Source organism: Biomphalaria glabrata, chromosome 1 (assembly GCF_947242115.1).
Source record: "Biomphalaria glabrata chromosome 1, xgBioGlab47.1, whole genome shotgun sequence".
In the NCBI taxonomy this organism is placed as follows: domain Eukaryota; kingdom Metazoa; phylum Mollusca; class Gastropoda; family Planorbidae; genus Biomphalaria; species Biomphalaria glabrata.
The window spans coordinates 80,060,159-80,078,434 of NC_074711.1; the positions used below are offsets into that span (position 1 = coordinate 80,060,159).

The 18,276-nt window shown below is 37.6% G+C and overlaps 1 protein-coding gene across 2 annotated transcripts; it reads right to left on the minus strand.

Annotated features, from left to right (window-relative positions):
* Window positions 1-2,015: 2,015 nt before the first annotated feature.
* Window positions 2,016-17,629, minus strand: LOC129924055 (glycoprotein-N-acetylgalactosamine 3-beta-galactosyltransferase 1-like). 2 transcript variants are annotated; one of them, XM_056017750.1, is made up of 7 exons: window positions 17,555-17,629; window positions 13,550-13,827; window positions 11,266-11,407; window positions 9,588-9,723; window positions 7,518-7,639; window positions 5,187-5,445; window positions 2,016-2,842 (listed from the first exon to the last, which is right to left on the minus strand). In XM_056017750.1, exons 2-7 carry the CDS (start codon window positions 13,791-13,793, stop codon window positions 2,702-2,704), a joined length of 1,044 nt encoding a protein of 347 aa, XP_055873725.1. In that variant the 5' UTR covers window positions 13,794-13,827; window positions 17,555-17,629; the 3' UTR covers window positions 2,016-2,701. The 2 variants fall into 2 exon arrangements, with proteins under 2 accessions (XP_055873725.1, XP_055873716.1); XM_056017741.1 differs by having other exon boundaries at window positions 17,512-17,602.
* Between the last annotated feature and the right edge of the window lie 647 nt (window positions 17,630-18,276).

Genomic DNA, 18,276 nt, shown 5'->3' on the forward strand with positions numbered 1-18,276 from the left:
GAATGGGTCTTACCATAAATAGAGTGAAGAGCAAGTGCTCAAGATAAAGGCATCCAACAATACACCCATTACAATCCAAGGTGAGGCGCTGGAAGAGGTGGAAAGTTTCACCTATCTCGGCATCATCCCAGACAATCATGGATGAATAGCTAAAGCTCGAGCAGCTTTAGATCAGCTGAAGAACACATGGGGATTTAGTAATCTAAGAACCACAACCAAGATTAGGCATTTCAACACCATTGTTAAGCCAATACTACTTTATGGACCAGAGACCTGGAGAGCCACCATCAACACCATGAAAAAAATCAAGGTGTTAATCAATATCATCCTTAGGTAGATTCATATGATCCGCTGGCCAGATCTCGAAGGCCGGATTATGTAATTTTATAATATTTGTTCTGTGGTGAATTGTATTTAAGAACTCGCAGCTGTAATTAATAACATTTCATTTGAAGTAAATAGATTGTTCAACATCATGTACACTACACTCAGCTCTCAACCACAAGATACCCTTTGCAAGTTTGTATCCAACATAACAAGGCAAGCCCTCACTGGAGGACGAGGAAACGGCCCAGGAAAACATGGCACTATTTGGAAGCAGATGCCATGCAGGTGGGCAAGACGTGGGAACAGTTGGAGAGACTCGCCCAGAACCGACGCGCCTGGAGAAAACCCCAGACTGGACCAAAGGCAGAGATGAAATGAGAGGCATAGCAATCAAAGAATTAGTTCAACTTGATAGAACATGAGGGATATTTTGTTGTATATTTACTTCTGTTCAAATCAAATCTTATGGAAAACATTGCGTAGTGACCGTCTCATTTAATCATTATTCACTATAACAAGTTGTCGCGTAAATTTATTTTGTTTCCTCTACTTCAAGAGCTAATTTATGACATATGCGGATTTAGAGTTGCCATATTTATATTTCAGACAATTAAAGAGATAATGAAGCGACACAGAGCTGGTGAACTTTTCTTGAGTTTAATTATTTTAAACCTAAACTTGAAACAACGAATGTAGATACATATCATATGTAAAGTAGATACAGGATACAATAATAATGAACAATAAAACTAAACTATTTAATTTCAAAACTAGCGACTTGTAGATCTAACTTTCTAACACATCTTTCCTGCTGTATATGACCCACGGCATGCGGGCCCTAGTTCGGGTATTACTGATGTATTGAACTGTCAAACATGGCGAATGTGCCCTGAAAATTTTTGTTCTTTTGCCACGAAAATAAAAGTTGAGTGTGAAATGGGTTTACCTTATCTTATATAATAAAGACGTTACTTCAAAAAAGAAGATGATTACGTCCTACGCGTCATGCAATCAGTCATACCAGTTTAGCAAACATACTGATATCAAATATATAATAAAATGTCATTCTTAAATGGAGATAAATATATGTATTTTTTTTTTATTTTTAGGGCCTTCCAGTTGTGGAAGGGACATTAAACATACACTACAGTCTCCGCCATGATCTAAGGAACATTTATGCAAAATTTTATCAAGATTAATTTCTATGCGGGTCATACATCCATACATACTACATAGTAAATACATATATACATACTCCTTACATTCTACTTTATTTATATATATATATATATATATATAATAAGGCTTGTCTTCTAGTCCTAAGATTAATGAGGAGTGCAGTATTTCCCTACACCATAGCTTGAAACATAAAGGAGTCCTCCACAATAAAGGTGAAACTGGAGTATTCCAGATACTACATTTTAATCAATAGAGTGTAAATACAAAAGTTATTAAAGAACAGACAATAGAGATCTTTCAATATAGAAATTGTTATTTCAAATTCTCTACCAATCTTTTCTCGTTTCATATTCTAACGGGTTTTTTACATTATCATTATCTCGCCCCCACACATCGCTAGTCGTTTGGGACTGGCACGGAAGAAATGGAAACTCCTCTTGAGGACGAAACGTCATTCAGATCATTGAAAATAAATTTAAGTTTCTCAGACGCTCAATAGTCAAAGGCTGTTTTTGGATATTTTTCTTGATTGAACGCTGAACGCTCGCCATCACGGAGCAACCATCGTAGCATTGCTGACAACGACGTCTGACACAGGCAGTAGAGTCAATACTTGTTGAAGCTGCCAGAAGTTAATTGATTTGATGGGCAAAAGAGAGCTAAAATTTGGCTCAGGATCCAAAAGGGTGTACGTGCACCCCTCATGCACCTGCCTGCGGACACCAATACCGACATCACCAGATATGATGATTTGAAAATGATGAGCTGACTATGAGACTTCCAATGTTTCAAGAAATACACTGAAAGGAGGTTGAACACAACAGGAACTATTGTTTTAAATTTTTTAAAAAATCGAAATTAAAAAAAAATAAATTTTTGGGTTGTATTTTGTATTTTTTTTTCCAGCCAGATGTCAGCAAACGTTTTTAAAAAGTTGCAATTATAGCTTAAATGCATAAAGTATTTAGATCTATTCATCATTTCATCATGTTGTAAGAGTTATAGAACTTGGAAAGGGCGTTATTGTAACATTGTATATTATGTTATGAGGTCTAGAATGTATTCATTATTCTAATCTATGAAACAAACATTTGCGGGTTTTAAAATCTTAATTCAACTATTATTCAATTGTATTCATTTCTCTTGGCAATCTCTCCGTCCGACTTCACCACGTGGTTTTATTCGCCTGCCTTCATCACGTGACTTTGTTCAAAGCTTGGTGTCCAGAAATAATCCCGTAAGGTCGAAGGTGATAGATATAAAACTCCAGGCTGTACATTTTCTCTGGATTCACGTAATGGAAGCTGATGGCGTAGTCGCTGATACTTTCAGTGCCCTTTAAAAAAATAGAAAGAGCTATTAGTGGAAATATTTGACTTACTTTGAAAAGAATTTTTTTCTAAAAGCTTTCGGTTCAGACTCTACACTAGTCTACACACTCAGAAAATACATGAACAGAAAGACGGCGTCTTGAGAACTTAAACCTATCCCCCGGAAGACTACAATTATGTCTGTGCTGGATGTGGCATAATATGTAGATCAGGAGCTAGGACTTTGTAGCCACTTGAAATACTGCACGACTCGAGGACATGACTTATTACGATAGAGAAGATGACTTCCTTGCCTTGCGGCATGCGATCTGCACTGTTGTCTCAGTGATCCCGGGTTTGAATGCTGGCCGCTGCCATCCTTTCCTGTACTGCACGAGACCTGGACTGTACAGAACTAATCTTCTTAGCAGAATGAGCGTCTAGAGACGTACCATACAAGAGTAGACACCGCTTCATTTGGGTACGTAATGTAGATATCATTTATATACGACATTTTGTGTGTGTGTAAACTCGTGAAATAATGCTTTTAAGCGGCCCCAGAAAGAGGAATAGACGCTATTAGTTTTTTTGTGGTCCGTCCGTCCGTCCCCGTTTAGATCTCGTAATCTAGAAAAGATAGTGAACATCCAATATCCTATTTTAGACCATTCAAAGTTCTAATGCAACGGCTACTTTTTTTTCTTTTCTGAAAGCGAAAAAAATAATTTTTTAAAATCAAATATGCATGCAGTGTTTTCACTAAAATACACAATTTTTACAACTATTCACTATTAATAGTAACAAACACGGGAGGCTATTTAGTAAGGGAGATGACTATTTACCGTATTTTAAATACCTTTTTGCAAACGGATTTAGATTTTTTGTGATATTTTTTTTCACATTTGTATTGCTAAGTTAAATAAGTTCTGTCATACTAACTACTACATTTACAACAAAAAAAAATGTTTACTTTTATTTTAAAGAGAAAAAATCTATTTAGTATGCATATAAGTGGAACATAATTTAAAACGACAATTAATAAGTAGTTGCTCATATTGTAGTATGTAATACAAACACGGGCAAGCGAGGTTCCAGAGCGGACTAAAGGAAGATGAGCATTATTTGTTTTACGAAATTTTTTTTTTTTCTTGAGGCTTTGAATAAGAGATTGACCCTTTACATAACAATTAGACCAATTAGATAATCATTATATGACATCAGTTAGGCCAGGTTCACATCCAACCTCTTCACTTTCCCCTAACCATTGGTCTGCTGGACCGTTGGGGCACCGCACAAGATCTGTCAACCTTCTTTCTCCATTCTTCTGTGTCGTTTCCTTTCTATATAATGTCATTCTGATATTCTTTCTGAAAATATTGAAACCTGCCTTTTTTGCCTGCCTGGGTGGACCACTTCAGGATGGTATAGAGCAGGTGTTCTCAACCTGCGGGTCGCGACCCCTTTTGAGGGTCGATTGACGATTTGCCAAGGGTCGCAAAAGACCATCAAAAATAAGGATTGATTTTGTCTATTCTTCTATTGCTGTGAGTGTGTGTGTGTGGGGGGGGGGTCGCGGCAGTGTCGGGGATTGTAAAAAGGGGTCGCAGAGCTTAAAAGGTTGAGAACCGCTGGCATAGAGTATGTCTTACCACACAGACGGTCTTTCTAACCTCGTTTTTTTCGTCCTCTTAAATCAATCGAATGTAATGTTTTAATATTGATTATTAGAAAGACTTTTGTTAAGTTTAATTTTAGAATGAAGAACTATACACCATTTCTATTGTGGGGAAACAAGCAAATAAAAAATATTTAATAAAAAAAAAAAAAGCTTATCTTAGAGTAACCGCAAAATTTATGGAATATATTTCAATAGTGCAAGAATAGCTTCCCTTTTTTATGTAAAACAATTAATTAATCATCACTAATCCATATTTTTTAATGACTCGTGTATTGACATCGACTATGGATACTTTTGCAAAATTTCAACTTGATCCAAGAATGGGTAGGGGGACAAAAAGTGTACAGAGTTAAGGGAAATAACTCTATATACACTGTCAGATCTCTCAATAAGTAGCAATTATTTCCCCTTTTCGATACCAAACAAAATAAGTAATTTCCATTAATTGATTAAATAGTTGATTCATTCAGGATTTGTTAGACAAAATAAATAATTGTGCAAAGTTTCAACTTGATCCGAGAGAGAAATAACAACGTGTACAAATGTTTACCAGACAGACAGATGGACAGACAGACAGAGTGCGTTGATGAAGGGCCTAAGCTTTATAAAAATGGGAGGGGGTAATAAAAAAAAGTTTTAAAAATTAATTTCAGAATTCTATTTTGAATTTTAATGTATCAAACATCATTCACCTTTTTGGCGCCATTTCCGTCATATTTGAAATACCAATCCGGATATGATCCGAACAAATGGCCTTCCGGGGTGAAGCAGTGGAACCGACTCCTGCCTAGGGCGTCTGTGCTGTTTCCTGTTTTGACTCCAAAGTTCTGCATGCAGCGCCCTATCTCAACGTCCTCGGAGCCCCCATCCTGACGGCATAGTTTGGGGTCTTTGCCTCGCTCTGCAAGTCGCCTCAAAGCCTCTTTGCTTAACACGTAGCCTCCTCCCCCGCTGTAGAGGGAAAATGTCATTGGAAATATATCACTACTACTAAAGTGACTCATTGCTACACTCCTTTCCTCTTCCTTTTCTCTTCCTTTCTCTACGTTTCTGTATTTTTCTTTCTCTTTCTATCTTTCTCTGCTTCATATTTCTCTCTCCTCCCACACTCTCGCTCGCTAAACTGATGTCTACCGTATCCCTTTTTCTTTCTACTCATTTATTCGAGATGTCTCTTTTTAACTCTCTTTTCTCTCTTTCCATCCCTCTTTTTTTTTCTCACCTTTTTTTTTCTTCTCCCATATCTCCCCCACATCCTTTTGTCTTAGTATCTCCCTTGAAATTTCAATAAATACTAAAATAGTTTTTGTTTTCGATTTTTAATATTTAATGAGTTATGTCCCTTGTCGTAAAAAAAACCACAATTAGCTATGGCAATGTCTTCCGAAGATTAAGGATGAATGCAGTATTTCACATGACCACGCAAGCCCAGTTGCGACCTGAATATATTGTCATATCTAATGCATACGAAGCCTTTTTCCTGTTTTTGTCTTTAGTGCTTGTCTACGGCTAGGGTTTTTCTTTGGGCCTCAAATGTATATCCCTCGGCCTTCACGAGAGCCCTCCACCAGCCTCTTTCAGAGGCTGCTGCTGGCTCCTTTCCTCTATGCCAAGATGGCAAAATGGCGTCTGAGTTGATCTTCATGGCACTTCCGGAAGGGGGGAGGCAAGGGACCGGGCAGTGGGGCTTTCATAATAAAAACAAATTATATTAACTAGTAACAATGTCACTTATTCGCCTACACATGACGGAGATACTACGGTTTGTCTTACAATTCAGACAAAAAAAAGAAGTGAATACACTATATATCACACATAAAGAAATTAATATGATTTAAGAGTACGTTTTATAATTACCTATCAGTCTCGGTTAATAAATATAATATATAATACTAGTCGACCCGCGGAATAGCATATTTTGCAAGGCCGGCCTTAGGCCACCTCAACCTATGTGACCGCAGTGAGCCCCGCACTTTCATAGGCCCTACGCTAGTCCGAGGTTGAAATTATTAAACTAAACCATTTTATAACTTAAAACAGATTTTCCGAGGCCTCCTAATTTACCAGGAGCTCATGGAAATCTCCTGAAATTGTAAAATATATGAAAATGTCCTGGAAATATACGGAAATTTTAAAACATTTTTGAAAACTCACAAAAATCTCCTGAAATATAGACAAAATTGTCATTTTGGGGTGTCATTCAATATGGAAAATGCCAATCCTACGCGCGATAATAAAAAAACGGCATTATACAATACCCATATTTTTGGAATCTGGTGAAAAAAGCTTCTCGCACCTAAAACTAATGAAGAATTACTTAAGGTCAACAATTTTCGAAGATAGATTGAAACATTTGGTAATTCTTACTACTGAGCGTGATCTTTGTAGGAAACAGAATTTTTATGATATAACGTATGTATGTATGTATGTATGACTTCGCTACATGCATGGCTCATAAAGTAATTCTGCACATAGTAAATATTGAATTTATTTTCTTATCCAAACTCTTAATTTTCACTTATTATCAGTATCCCTAACCAAACTGGGCCCTCTGCAATCCGTTTCGCATCGGGCTCTGCAATGGTTAAGTCCGGCACTCCTATTCAGTGACGGGTGAATACTACTTGTTCTTCCCCTCTTTTTTTTTTTTGTTGTGTTGTGTGGTAACTCTAGCCGACTTGCAGAAATAAAAGAGGGATCTTTATGTGACCTCTTGGTGGTGTCAGGAATGGTTGAGCCATGACGAAAATTATATATAAAGATAATATAGTCGTCACCCGACTCGAGCAGAGTTGTATTTATTGAGCGCCTAACAGCACGGAAAACCTTCTCCCAGATACCCCTCCACCCACTGGTCCAAAAAATGAAATTGGATCATTGCGGTCTGAGCATGCTATAATCAAAAAGTAGGCCTATATAAAAGCTTCTAATTTATGTATTTATACACCTCTCTACATGCACCTGTCTATACATACACCTGAATATCTCTCTAAATACATTTATACTTTAGACATGAGAATGACCTGTGGTAGCCTTGTGGGACACGAGTCTTGAAATAGTGACCAAAGAATACAGGTTCACTTGTGTTCTGGTCAGATAGAAAGTACCTCAGGTTCTCTGGAATGACATATGTGTCGTCATCAGCCTGAAAATAAAGAGTAATATAGATGAATAGGTTAGTTTTTTTTCCCCACACTAAAAAGTTTTTAAAACGGTGTTTTCGTTCTCAGTTAATGTTTCTTTTCTTTTTTTGTTTTTGTTCTTGTTTCTACGAATGTCTTATACATTTCAATGATTGTATTTCATTTGTCACGATATAAGCCTATTTATTGTTGTAACTCTGACCTGCATCGGCGCTTATAGTTCGAACCAGTGCACTATTCAAACATTGGACAAATAACACACGGTTGATAGATGTCGTGGGCATCTAGAGTTGCTCCTTGTGTGATATTTTCTTTTATGCTTCATAATGGTTTGTGTGATAGTTCCTCAGGATTCGCTATATTGATGTCTTAGCATTCATTTTGCTTCTGTTGTGTTTGTGCTGATGGCGAATCTTTTGCTGTGGCTTTCGTTTGTTGTTTTCTTCCCCAGTGTTGTGTACGTTAGTTTAGTTTGCTTTATTCTTCGCGTTGTAGTTTTGAAATCGTTATTACTATAATATTGTGAATGGCGTTCAAAAGGAATGCGTAATTTTCTTGTTCAGGGACGCAGGCTTGAGACTCTGCGAGGGTCAAAGTTGATCTGTGAGATGCGTTACTTGACTAGCACCCTGGCATTGTCTTTTGGTCATCGTGAGGCTAATTCGACTGTTTTCAAGGAGTGCTTTATTTAGGTTGAATGACTTGCGTAACGTGTATATGACATTGTCACTTAATATTGTGTACATACTCATCACTCAGGTCATATTATACCATCTAGTCATTAAACTGTTAAATTCTTGTTGTTGACTGATATATGATAACTTAGAACCAGTTCTTGTTCTGCATAACTAGCAACATATTAACATTTTAACGAATAGACTATCAGGGGTGTCCGAGCAGACGAGCCACGGCCAATTTTTAACCCCGACAGGAAATTAATGATCAGCGTAGGTGGGGAGCCCGGGGAAGTACATCATACCCTAGATCAGGGGTTCTCAACCTGTGGGTCGCGACCCTTTTGGGGGTCGATTGACGATTTGCCAGGGGTCGCCTAAGACCATCGAAAATATGGATTGTTTTTGTCTATTCTTCTTTTGCTGTGTGTGGGGGGAGGTGGGGTGGGGGGTCGCAGCCGAGTGGGGGATTTTAAAAGGGGTCGCCGAGCTTAAAAGGTTGAGAACCGCTGCCCTAGAAAAACCCGAAAAAAAAAACACCTGACAATAGAGAGACAGAGTTGACATCAGTCCGTAAAGACTAGAAAGAGAGTCTGGAATTCTGTAACTTAGGTATGAAATTGCCGTTCATTCTACTGCCTTAGAACTAGAGTGTGTTGACATAAAGCTGCATTGGAAAGTGTGTCGTTGGTCTGGATAAAGATTTGTGAGAAAGGACTGGTGGAACTAAGGCTATAAGTCATGGTGTCTACTAAAGAACAAACATGATCTTTTACTGTTATCAAATTTGCTTAACCGAGACTAATCATTATAGAAGGCCTAAATACTGACCTCCGATGTCACAAGCTGTGGGCAGTTTAGACCAATAGCTCGTTGCCACGTCACAGGTCTCTAAGACGTTGCTACGAGCTTTTGTTCTAAACTGCCCACGGGTTGTGACGTTGCAGGTCTGAGTTGTGGCCTTCTGTAACTAATGATCTCGGCTAAACCGAGACCAATCGTGCATGTATAAATACGTACAAACAATCGTGCATTCTTATTTACCTACATGCGTACATCTTACATTCAGACTTATATGAATTCAACGTCAACGTTGTCTGCCCTGACTGCGTGTTAAGGTTGGATACCAAGAAACTTGTTTCCTAACAGATATTCAAAGTGAGCCTATATCAAATATATGTCACGTTGGTTTGACCAACAGTAGGAGTAGTCTGTTCTTTATCTCAACCATTATTAGGCTAATAAAACATGCGGGAAGGGACGGGGTAGGACTCACCTTCATAAACCAATCAAAGTCGTTGAAGAAGTGATCGTAGACATAGCGGAATCCTTGCATTGTCTTGGCCGTCAAGTGCTCGCGACCTTCAGACACATTTAGACCAATGGTTGGGAAATTTTGGTCTGTCTCTGAACTGAAATTGCCGAGTGTTAAATGACGTGTTTATGAATACGAAGAGACAATTCATATTATGTAATTATACTAGTTTACAGTGATTTCTTTTAAAAGAGGTTTCAGAAAAACTGGAACCCTAAGCTGAGTTAGGAAGTGCCCAAATGGCCTTATCTCAATGAATAAAAAAAAATATTCAATTAGAATCACGTATTTTTCTTGTGTGTTTTCGAGTGTTCTATTAAGTAATTTTCTAACGGTGTTTTGTTACTTTAATACTAAGACAAAAAATCCGCTTCGTGGTCAAGTTGACTACCATCTCGTTATCTCTTAAGTGAAAGCCAGATTTCCTTTTGATAAGCCGAGTACACTTAAGGTTTGGCTACGTTAGTACACTCAAGGTTCGGCTAGGTTTGTTACACTCAAGGTTTGGATAGGTTAGTACACTCAAGGTTTGGATAGGTTATTACACTCAAGGTTTGGCTAGGTTAGTACACTCAAGGTTTGGCTAGGTTAGTACACTCAAGGTTTGGATAGGTTAGTACACTCAAGGTTTGGCTAGGTTAGTACACTCAAGGTTTGGCTAGGTTAGTACACTCAAGGTTTGGCTAGGTTAGTACACTCAAGGTTTGGATAGGTTAGTACACTCAAGGTTTGGATAGGTTATTACACTCAAGGTTTGGATAGGTTAGTACACTCAAGGTTTGGCTAGGTTAGTACATTCAAGGTTTGGCTAGGTTAGTACACTCAAGGTTTGGATAGGTTAGTACACTCAAGGTTTGGCTAGGTTAGTACACTCAAGGTTTGGATAGGTTAGTACACTCAAGGTTTGGATAGGTTAGTACACTCAAGGTTTGGATAGGTTAGTACACTCAAGGTTTGGCTAGGTTATTACACTCAAGGTTTGGCTAGGTTAGTACATTCAAGGTTTGGCTAGGTTAGTACACTCAAGGTTTGGCTAGGTTATTACACTCAAGGTTTGGCTAGGTTAGTACATTCAAGGTTTGGATAGGTTAGTACACTCAAGGTTTGGCTAGGTTAGTACACTCAAGGTTTGGCTAGGTTATTACACTCAAGGTTTGGATAGGTTATTACACTCAAGGTTTGGATAGGTTAGTACACTCAAGGTTTGGATAGGTTAGTACACTCAAGGTTTGGATAGGTTGGCTATGTTCAAGTATTTCTTCTTTTGCTTTATGTTTTTTCGCTGATTAATTTTTGTGTCTTTCCTCTTTGTTTCGTCGACTGAAACCGAGACCAGTAGTTAAAGAAGGCCTCAACAATGACCTGCCACGTCGAAACCGTGGGCAGTTAAGACGTATAGCGCGTTGCCACGTCACAGGTCTGACGTATTTTTTTTTAATCACAATTAAGTAAATGGCATTCCCCTATAAAGCCAGCGTCCTAACTGCTATTATTTGTCCTGCGATTAACAGCTTAAAGTAAAATAAAATGCCGGGTACTAAGAAAGAGTTTTGTACTATGAGAGACAGATTCAACATTCTGGGGTTCAAGTCCCGAACCACCGAATCACAACTCAGTCACACCTTCAACCTTTAAGTACCTGAAAAAGATCACCTTGTTGCATCGTTTGCCCCAAGTCTCTTTCACAGCCTTGGCTTTGTTCTGTAAGTTTTTGGGATTAGTCATCACCCAGACAAGAACTTTGACCTCCTCCATCAGCTTCCGGGCCACAGTGTCTGAGTCTAACACAAGAGAAATATTGTTTGAATAAACAGACTATCAGGAAATGTTTCTAATAGATTTTTAAAGTAAAAATGTTTGTCAAATGTTTGACATGTTTCGGATGTACCATTTTGTCCAAAGAGGAGCAGCCATCATTTTTTACTTCTCAACAACAAATACTTTTTTTTAGTACTTTCTACCAAGATTCTAGTAAAGCAAAAGACAGGGAAACGGAGAAAGACATATCTTGTGTGGTGCCCTAATGCTAAAACAGACAAATGGATATTAGAAATTAGTTATTTGTTTTGTAAATAAGGGAAGTTTTGACATAGAGACTGACGCTAGTAAAAACAAGACTTAGGTTTTGAGGAAGAATAGCGAAATATCAAACGATCTAAACCTGTAAACAGACTACTCTTGACGCTTTCGGAATAAGAAGCTTTTATGAACGTAGAGATCTAGCTTGACGACATTCAACAATTTCCTTCGTTATAATTAAACTTCTTGTTCGACATTCAGTAACAGAGTTGTCTTATCTTTGGCCTTTTGCCCGTGTTCTTGAAGTTCGAGATTTGAGTGTTACCTCCATTCGGTGTATCTGCGTTAGACACAGCGCGTGAGCGCCTAACAATATATGAAGGTGAAGATGGGGACTCTTTAAACTTCTTTTTATTCCCCCCTTTTGGAAAAAGTTTGTGAAGAAGCTATTACACTTTTGAGCTATGAACAATTCATGGCTTCGTTAATAGTGGACCTTGTAATGACAGACTGTAAAAAAAAAACAAAGAGGCTGTAGGTCAAAGTTTAGGAGAAGCTTCAACGTTCTCAGCTTTGAAATGAATTCAGCTTTGTATTTCTCGCTCAAATCTTATCTTCTTATCTTATAAAATACTTCAAAGTAAGAAAGAAAACAGAATCTTCTAGCATTGAAGTAGGCTTAATAGACAATACAGTCTAAACTAGAGAATTGGGAGTTGTACTTTTATTTTAAAAAAAAAGCCTTGAAGACAGTGATAAGATTCAAAAGATATTTCTAAATACTTAGATTTGAATATTTGTATGTAAGAAAAACATATCAATGAAGCTATTGTCACAGTAAATAGATGTAAAGTTTGATTAACAGAGGAAACATGCACAATATAAAAATGCTTTAAAAAATTCAAAACTTATCTAAATGAAAGAGCTCCAAATTTACAATTGTAAGTCTCAATTATGTAGAAGTTATTTCCGGATTTCGATATAAAAAAATTAATGCTCAAAAATTAATTAAGTAGTTGATTTTTTTTTTTTAAATATAACTCAGTTTTTGTTAGGTAATTGTTTGAAGTTTCAACTCGATCCAAGAATGGGTGTGGGAGAAATAATGTCTATCTAAGGGGAAAAAACACTCCACAAATTTAGCCATATCTCTGAATACTGATTAATTTCCCTTGTTAGTATAAATGAAAATAATTAATTACCACCAGTAATTGGTTAATTTCTTTTTAATTCATGTATTGTCTTCGACAATGAGAAATTGTGCAAAATATCAACTGGATCCGAGATTGGGTGTGGAAGAAATAACGTGCTCAAACTTTTTACCAGACAGGCAGACCGAGTGAGTTGATATAAGCTTTGCAAAGAGGTTCCCTTTTTTTCGAACAGTTCATACTACAACAATATGAAAATATTGATTTCTAAATAAATTATTTTGGAGATCTCTGTAATTACAAGACAGCGAACGGAAATGACAAAGCTCATAGCGTACATCAAATCTAAATTTGAGCTATTGACTGGCGTCGGCTGAGATGTTTCTGAGAGTGGGGCATGAAAAGCCTCATCACTATGTATTGCGCTCAGTTCTTCTTCTAGCCAACTTCTTTGCTGCTGAGCTGTGAGCTCTTTTGCAGACTGTGCCAAGGAAAAAATAGTGTGCAGTTTTCTTCAGTTGTTCAGCACTGCCGCACATAGTGTTGGTTATGTTGGGCTGTAGTGGAAGTAGGGACTGCCTAAGGTGGACTAGGAAGGGGGCATTCAAAGATGAATTGCGCTAAGTTAACATGTTACAATTAAGTTGAAGCTATTGATTAGTTAGTCTCGATATGATTTATCTACTTATCTGTTAGAAGTCGCTAAGCATATCAAGAACAAATTTATAGAAAAGATAATAGATGTGGTCCTACCATGATGCATATTCTTATCCCCATCAAGATGGATGTCTGGTAGCTCGCGATATGCTTGTGTCGTCAATGACCATTTCTTATGGGTATCCATGTCGTTGAGAACTGACCAGTTGAGGTTTTTGATTGACCATCGGAGCTTGCCCTGTGACCAGCCGTGGTCTAGTTTGAGCCAACTGTTTAAGATACACACCAGAAGGACCCCAAGCAGTACACCCGATAGATACCGTCTGGCCAACAACTGCATGCTGGAGTGTTACATTGACGAACATACTCTGTGACTTTAGAAATGTAAATTATAAATAAGAATGTTCTCAAAAACCTGTATTTAATCATGAAATAATCACATAAGAAACAAAATGCTTTTCGAAATAGACACCTATATTGATAATGAACAAATTCACTTTAATCTTTCATCGCTACTTGGAATGTACTAGGGGTGCACCGGATGGTACCCTTTGATATTTGGCTGGAGCCGAATAGTAAAATATGATATTCGGCCGGAGCCGGAGCCGGACACCTACATGTCCTGAAAATAGCGTGTGTTGCCGAACATTTTGCAGAACTGTTAAATAACATCCCTATAATCGTATTAATTTTGTTTTTCCTTTTATATACCTTATTGTTTTAAATTCTGTTAGTGGTTGATGAATTAAAGCTTAACAGTATTTATAAACAGATAGTCACAATTAACTAATCTGTGTAGCATGAGTTTGTGTTTAGGCACGAGGCCACCAACTGTAAAGCTTAACTAAATCTTAATATTATTTATAAACAGATAGTCCCAATTTACCAATCTGTGTAGCACGAGTGCGCGCTTATGTACGAGGCCACCAACTGTAAAGGGTGTGTTGGGAAGGGTCAATGTAAAATATGTAAGTATATATATTTAACTAGTCACTAATGTAAATCTCTCAAATGTAAAGTGCAATCTTGCTTGCATGGTGTGTAATGTACGCATTCATGAATTTTAGACCAAGAACGGATCATCAGGCTTGTAATTGGAAGTCCAAGGACTGCTTCTGGTTCTGGCTTCAAGGGCTTAATACTGATAATAGCTGTTTGTTAATAGTTGGAATCTGAAGCGTAGTAGGTCAATATTTATTGTTTTAAATTTATTCATTTGCGGCAGATGATATTTTATTAACAGCGGGAACATCAATTATACCCATTTATAGATTGAGCCTTAGATGGTGCCGAAGCATAGATTTAATCTTATATAATACAGACGTTACTTCAAAAAAGAAGATGATTACGTCCTACGCGTCATGCATTTAGTCATGCATATTAACCAATGACTTAAATTCTGCCAAGTCACTGGTTTTCCTGGCTAGCTCAGGCAACCCATTCCATGCTCTAATAGCACTAGGGAAGAAGGAGTATTTGTACAAATTTGTCCTAGCATATGGGACGAGGAATGTGCCTTTATCTTTGTGTCTTTCAGAGTATTTTATTAAATTTTGTTTTTGTATTTGAAGATTATGGTTCAGTGTTTTATGTATGATTGCTACTTTACTTTTGAGCCTTCTGTCCTGAAGGCTTTCTAAATTTAGTGATTTTACTAAAGGTGTTACTCTAGTCAAATGTGAATATTCGTTTGTTATGAATCTCACTGCTCTATTTTGTGTCTGTAGGCCCATTATTGATATCTATGTTTAGATCTACAGTTGTATGGATCTAAGAGCATTAGGAAAACCAACTATAGAAGAAAAAAAATGCATCCACACCCTCCCTACCAGAAAAACATAAATACACAGTGTGTTCGACTTACTTATATACTTCGCAAGAAAGAAGTAGTGGGCCTACGCATGTAGTCCTAGTGTAGTGTGTAGAGTTGATGGTGTTGACCATCACGCGTTCTTTTTTCCTTGGACATACGCAATAGTGTTGAGTGGTCAGGCAAAAAAAAATAACACATTGACATGGTCAGTCAAGCATGTAGATAAATTATACCCGTCCACTAGTCACAGAGGTCAAGTGTTTCTTCTTTTCTGCGCTTTAAACTTAACTGTAAGGTTGTCCGTTATATTGTAAGTCAAAAGAATGAAACAATGAAATTAGCTCCCTTTCTAAAGGTTTTAATACAAGGCTAAAAATACACACACGTCTTTTGTTGTATTTTACTGTGCAAAGAACGAATGTAAGAAACATTGAGTGCAAAGAACATATGTAAGAAACATCTTCCTTAATTATTACTATATTACTGATTTTATCTTGGTTTCTGTAACTGTTACAAATGAGCACGAGAGTAAGCCTATGGGTGTCAGGTGTGTAAAACGTAGTCCTGGCCCAGTGGCCTGATACACAGGGGCTAAGTAAGCATCTAAGTACAAAATATAGTAATAACAAGGAGTTGCTTGACCGTCCCAAATTATTCACAATATCGTTATCAAATTTGTTCCCCTGGCAATCAAATCATTAAATAAGAACAATCTGGTATAAACTTTGTCACATGTAAATTATGAGTGCGTCTGGTGTGAATGTACACTTTGGTTTCTTATAGTTATAATGTTTTTTGTTTGGTGTAATGCACAAATTGTAAGACAAATTTCCTTACGGATAATAAAGATTATTATTATTATTATTATTATTATTATTAAATCACTGTAATATTCAATTTAACACGTTAGGAAAAATAAATCAACGTAATATTTATTTACAGTGTAGTGTGCTTTCTTAGCACTTTGTGTTGTTCTATTCTGGCTTGAAAATGGTCAATGTCTATCAAAAAATTGAGTGTCAAGAACTACATAATAAAATAAAGATCGGGAGGGGAGAGGTGGATGTTTAGCTCTCCCTTAAAAGATAGGCCTAATTGTGTCTTTTATGATAAAATACATAAATCTGGGCCTTGTACTTTTTTGTTTTCTACAAAATAATTAGTTACTGGCTTACTGGGGTATTAAATCTCGCGGTTTGTGTTCTGTGTAGCAAAGGATCACTCGTTTAAAAGTGTGATCTTTAGTCCAGCCAACTAATTTCATCAAAAAAAACACCCGGTAACGCCTCTCGACCTCAACGTGGTGCCCTGATAAAATCGGTCGTTCCGGAAGACGATTAGGCCAACAGGGGAGCAAATGAGAACCCCCCTATGGGGTGTAAAAACCGAGTCCATTGCACTTGCGGGGATGGTAGACACCCCCCAACAACCCTGACATTGATCCCACTTCGCTCCCTAAGGGGCCGCCTTATGATGGACACAGGCACGGTTGATAAGATACAGAGAAGGAATGTGGCTGAGGTTGCCGGTGTCCTCATCTATCTAGCCCGAGCGTCTTGGGACACGATCCATCAGTAAAAGGAATGAAAGAAATGAACATTGCTTTGATCCCACGTCCCCACGTCCCCACCCCACTTCCCGACAGACGGATGGTTCAGGCAGCTTGATAGCGGGAAACTTCTTATAGTTCCCTAAGTTTTCGACTGAACTCTTAAGACAACTACAGACCTTGCGAGCTATAGATCAGATGATGTTAAGGTCATCTCTTTCTGTGGCCGACGGTTAACGAGGGTGGCCAGCACAACGACCAATCGCCTTATTAATATCAGGTACCCACTTGAACTGGGTGGACTCAGAGGCGCCCTAGAGATCAAAAAAAAAATTAAAAATCCCAGACATGATTCGAACCCGGGAACAGCGCCTCACCACTCAGCCACCGCACCTCCAATTACAAGGTAAGACAACCTAAATTATCACCTTCAGGTCAGAACTATCGGAGTTAGCATAACACTGCACTAAGTAAACAACTCGTTGCAAATTGAAATTTGGATAACAGAAGGTGGCCCTGTGATCGACAAAATGACTGTAAAGTTGATAACACAAAATTATTATCTCCAATATGTTTGGAGATCAATCGAACAGCATGTTATGTTTAAAAAAAATAATTTCAAGAATAAATTTTTTAAGCATATATACTGTGCACCGATTAATGTAATGCATTAAATGATTTTTAAAAACTACTTACAGACAAATTATTCTAAAAAAAAACACCAAAAAAACACTGAAACCTTTACGTTGTTTGAACACCTCTGCCTCTGTACGATGACTGTGATTATTTGAACACTACGTGTTGTATGCATGGCGCATAAGACAAAATGTAACAGCATCGATTTATTTCTGTGTGGGTGTCTTGTGTGTGCGTGTGTGGGTGTATGGATCTCAAGAGTTCTAAAATTCACCTCTCTTTTTTTCATGTCTCGAATTCACTCAATCATTTGACCAGTACGACATTCACATGTTTAAGGGCGACGCTCTAGTTTTAGTAGTAGAGAAGGAGATGGCTTTTACTACGCTTAAATTACCTCACTCTTTATTCCTCTCGTATGTTTGTAGCCTTCTTGTATCTTGCTTTTATGTTTGTAGCCTTCTTGTATCTTTGTCGTATGTCTGTATCCTTCTTGTATATTTGTCTTATGTCTGTATCCTTCTTGTATCATCTCTGTATGTTAGAATTTTCGCAACTGATTTTTAGCGGCCCTCGAAAGGGGAAAAGACGCTATTAGTTTTGTGTGGCCTGTCTTTCCGTCCGTCCGTCCCGTTTAGATCTCAGAAACTAGAAGAGAAAATGAAAATCGGACATCATGATACTTTAGACCATTCAAAGTTCTGATGCAACGGCTACTTTTTTTCTTTTCTAAAAGCGAAAAATCTAATTTTTAAATCAATTATGCAAGCAGTTTTTTCATAAAAATACACCTTTTTTACAACCATTCACTATTAATAGTAACAA

What these genes read in the sequence shown, in the direction of transcription:
- LOC129924055 (XM_056017750.1), bottom strand. Translation starts at nt 13,793, where the DNA reads ATGCAGTTGTTGGCCAGACGGTATCTATCGGGTGTACTGCTTGGGGTC. An exon ending in GGATAAGAATATGCATCATG is followed by an intron (nt 11,408 to 13,549) that starts GTAGGACCACAT and finishes CTCTTGTGTTAG; the next exon opens with ACTCAGACACTGTGGCCCGG. An exon ending in GTCCCACAAGGCTACCACAG is followed by an intron (nt 5,446 to 7,517) that starts GTCATTCTCATG and finishes TTCCCTCTACAG; the next exon opens with CGGGGGAGGAGGCTACGTGT.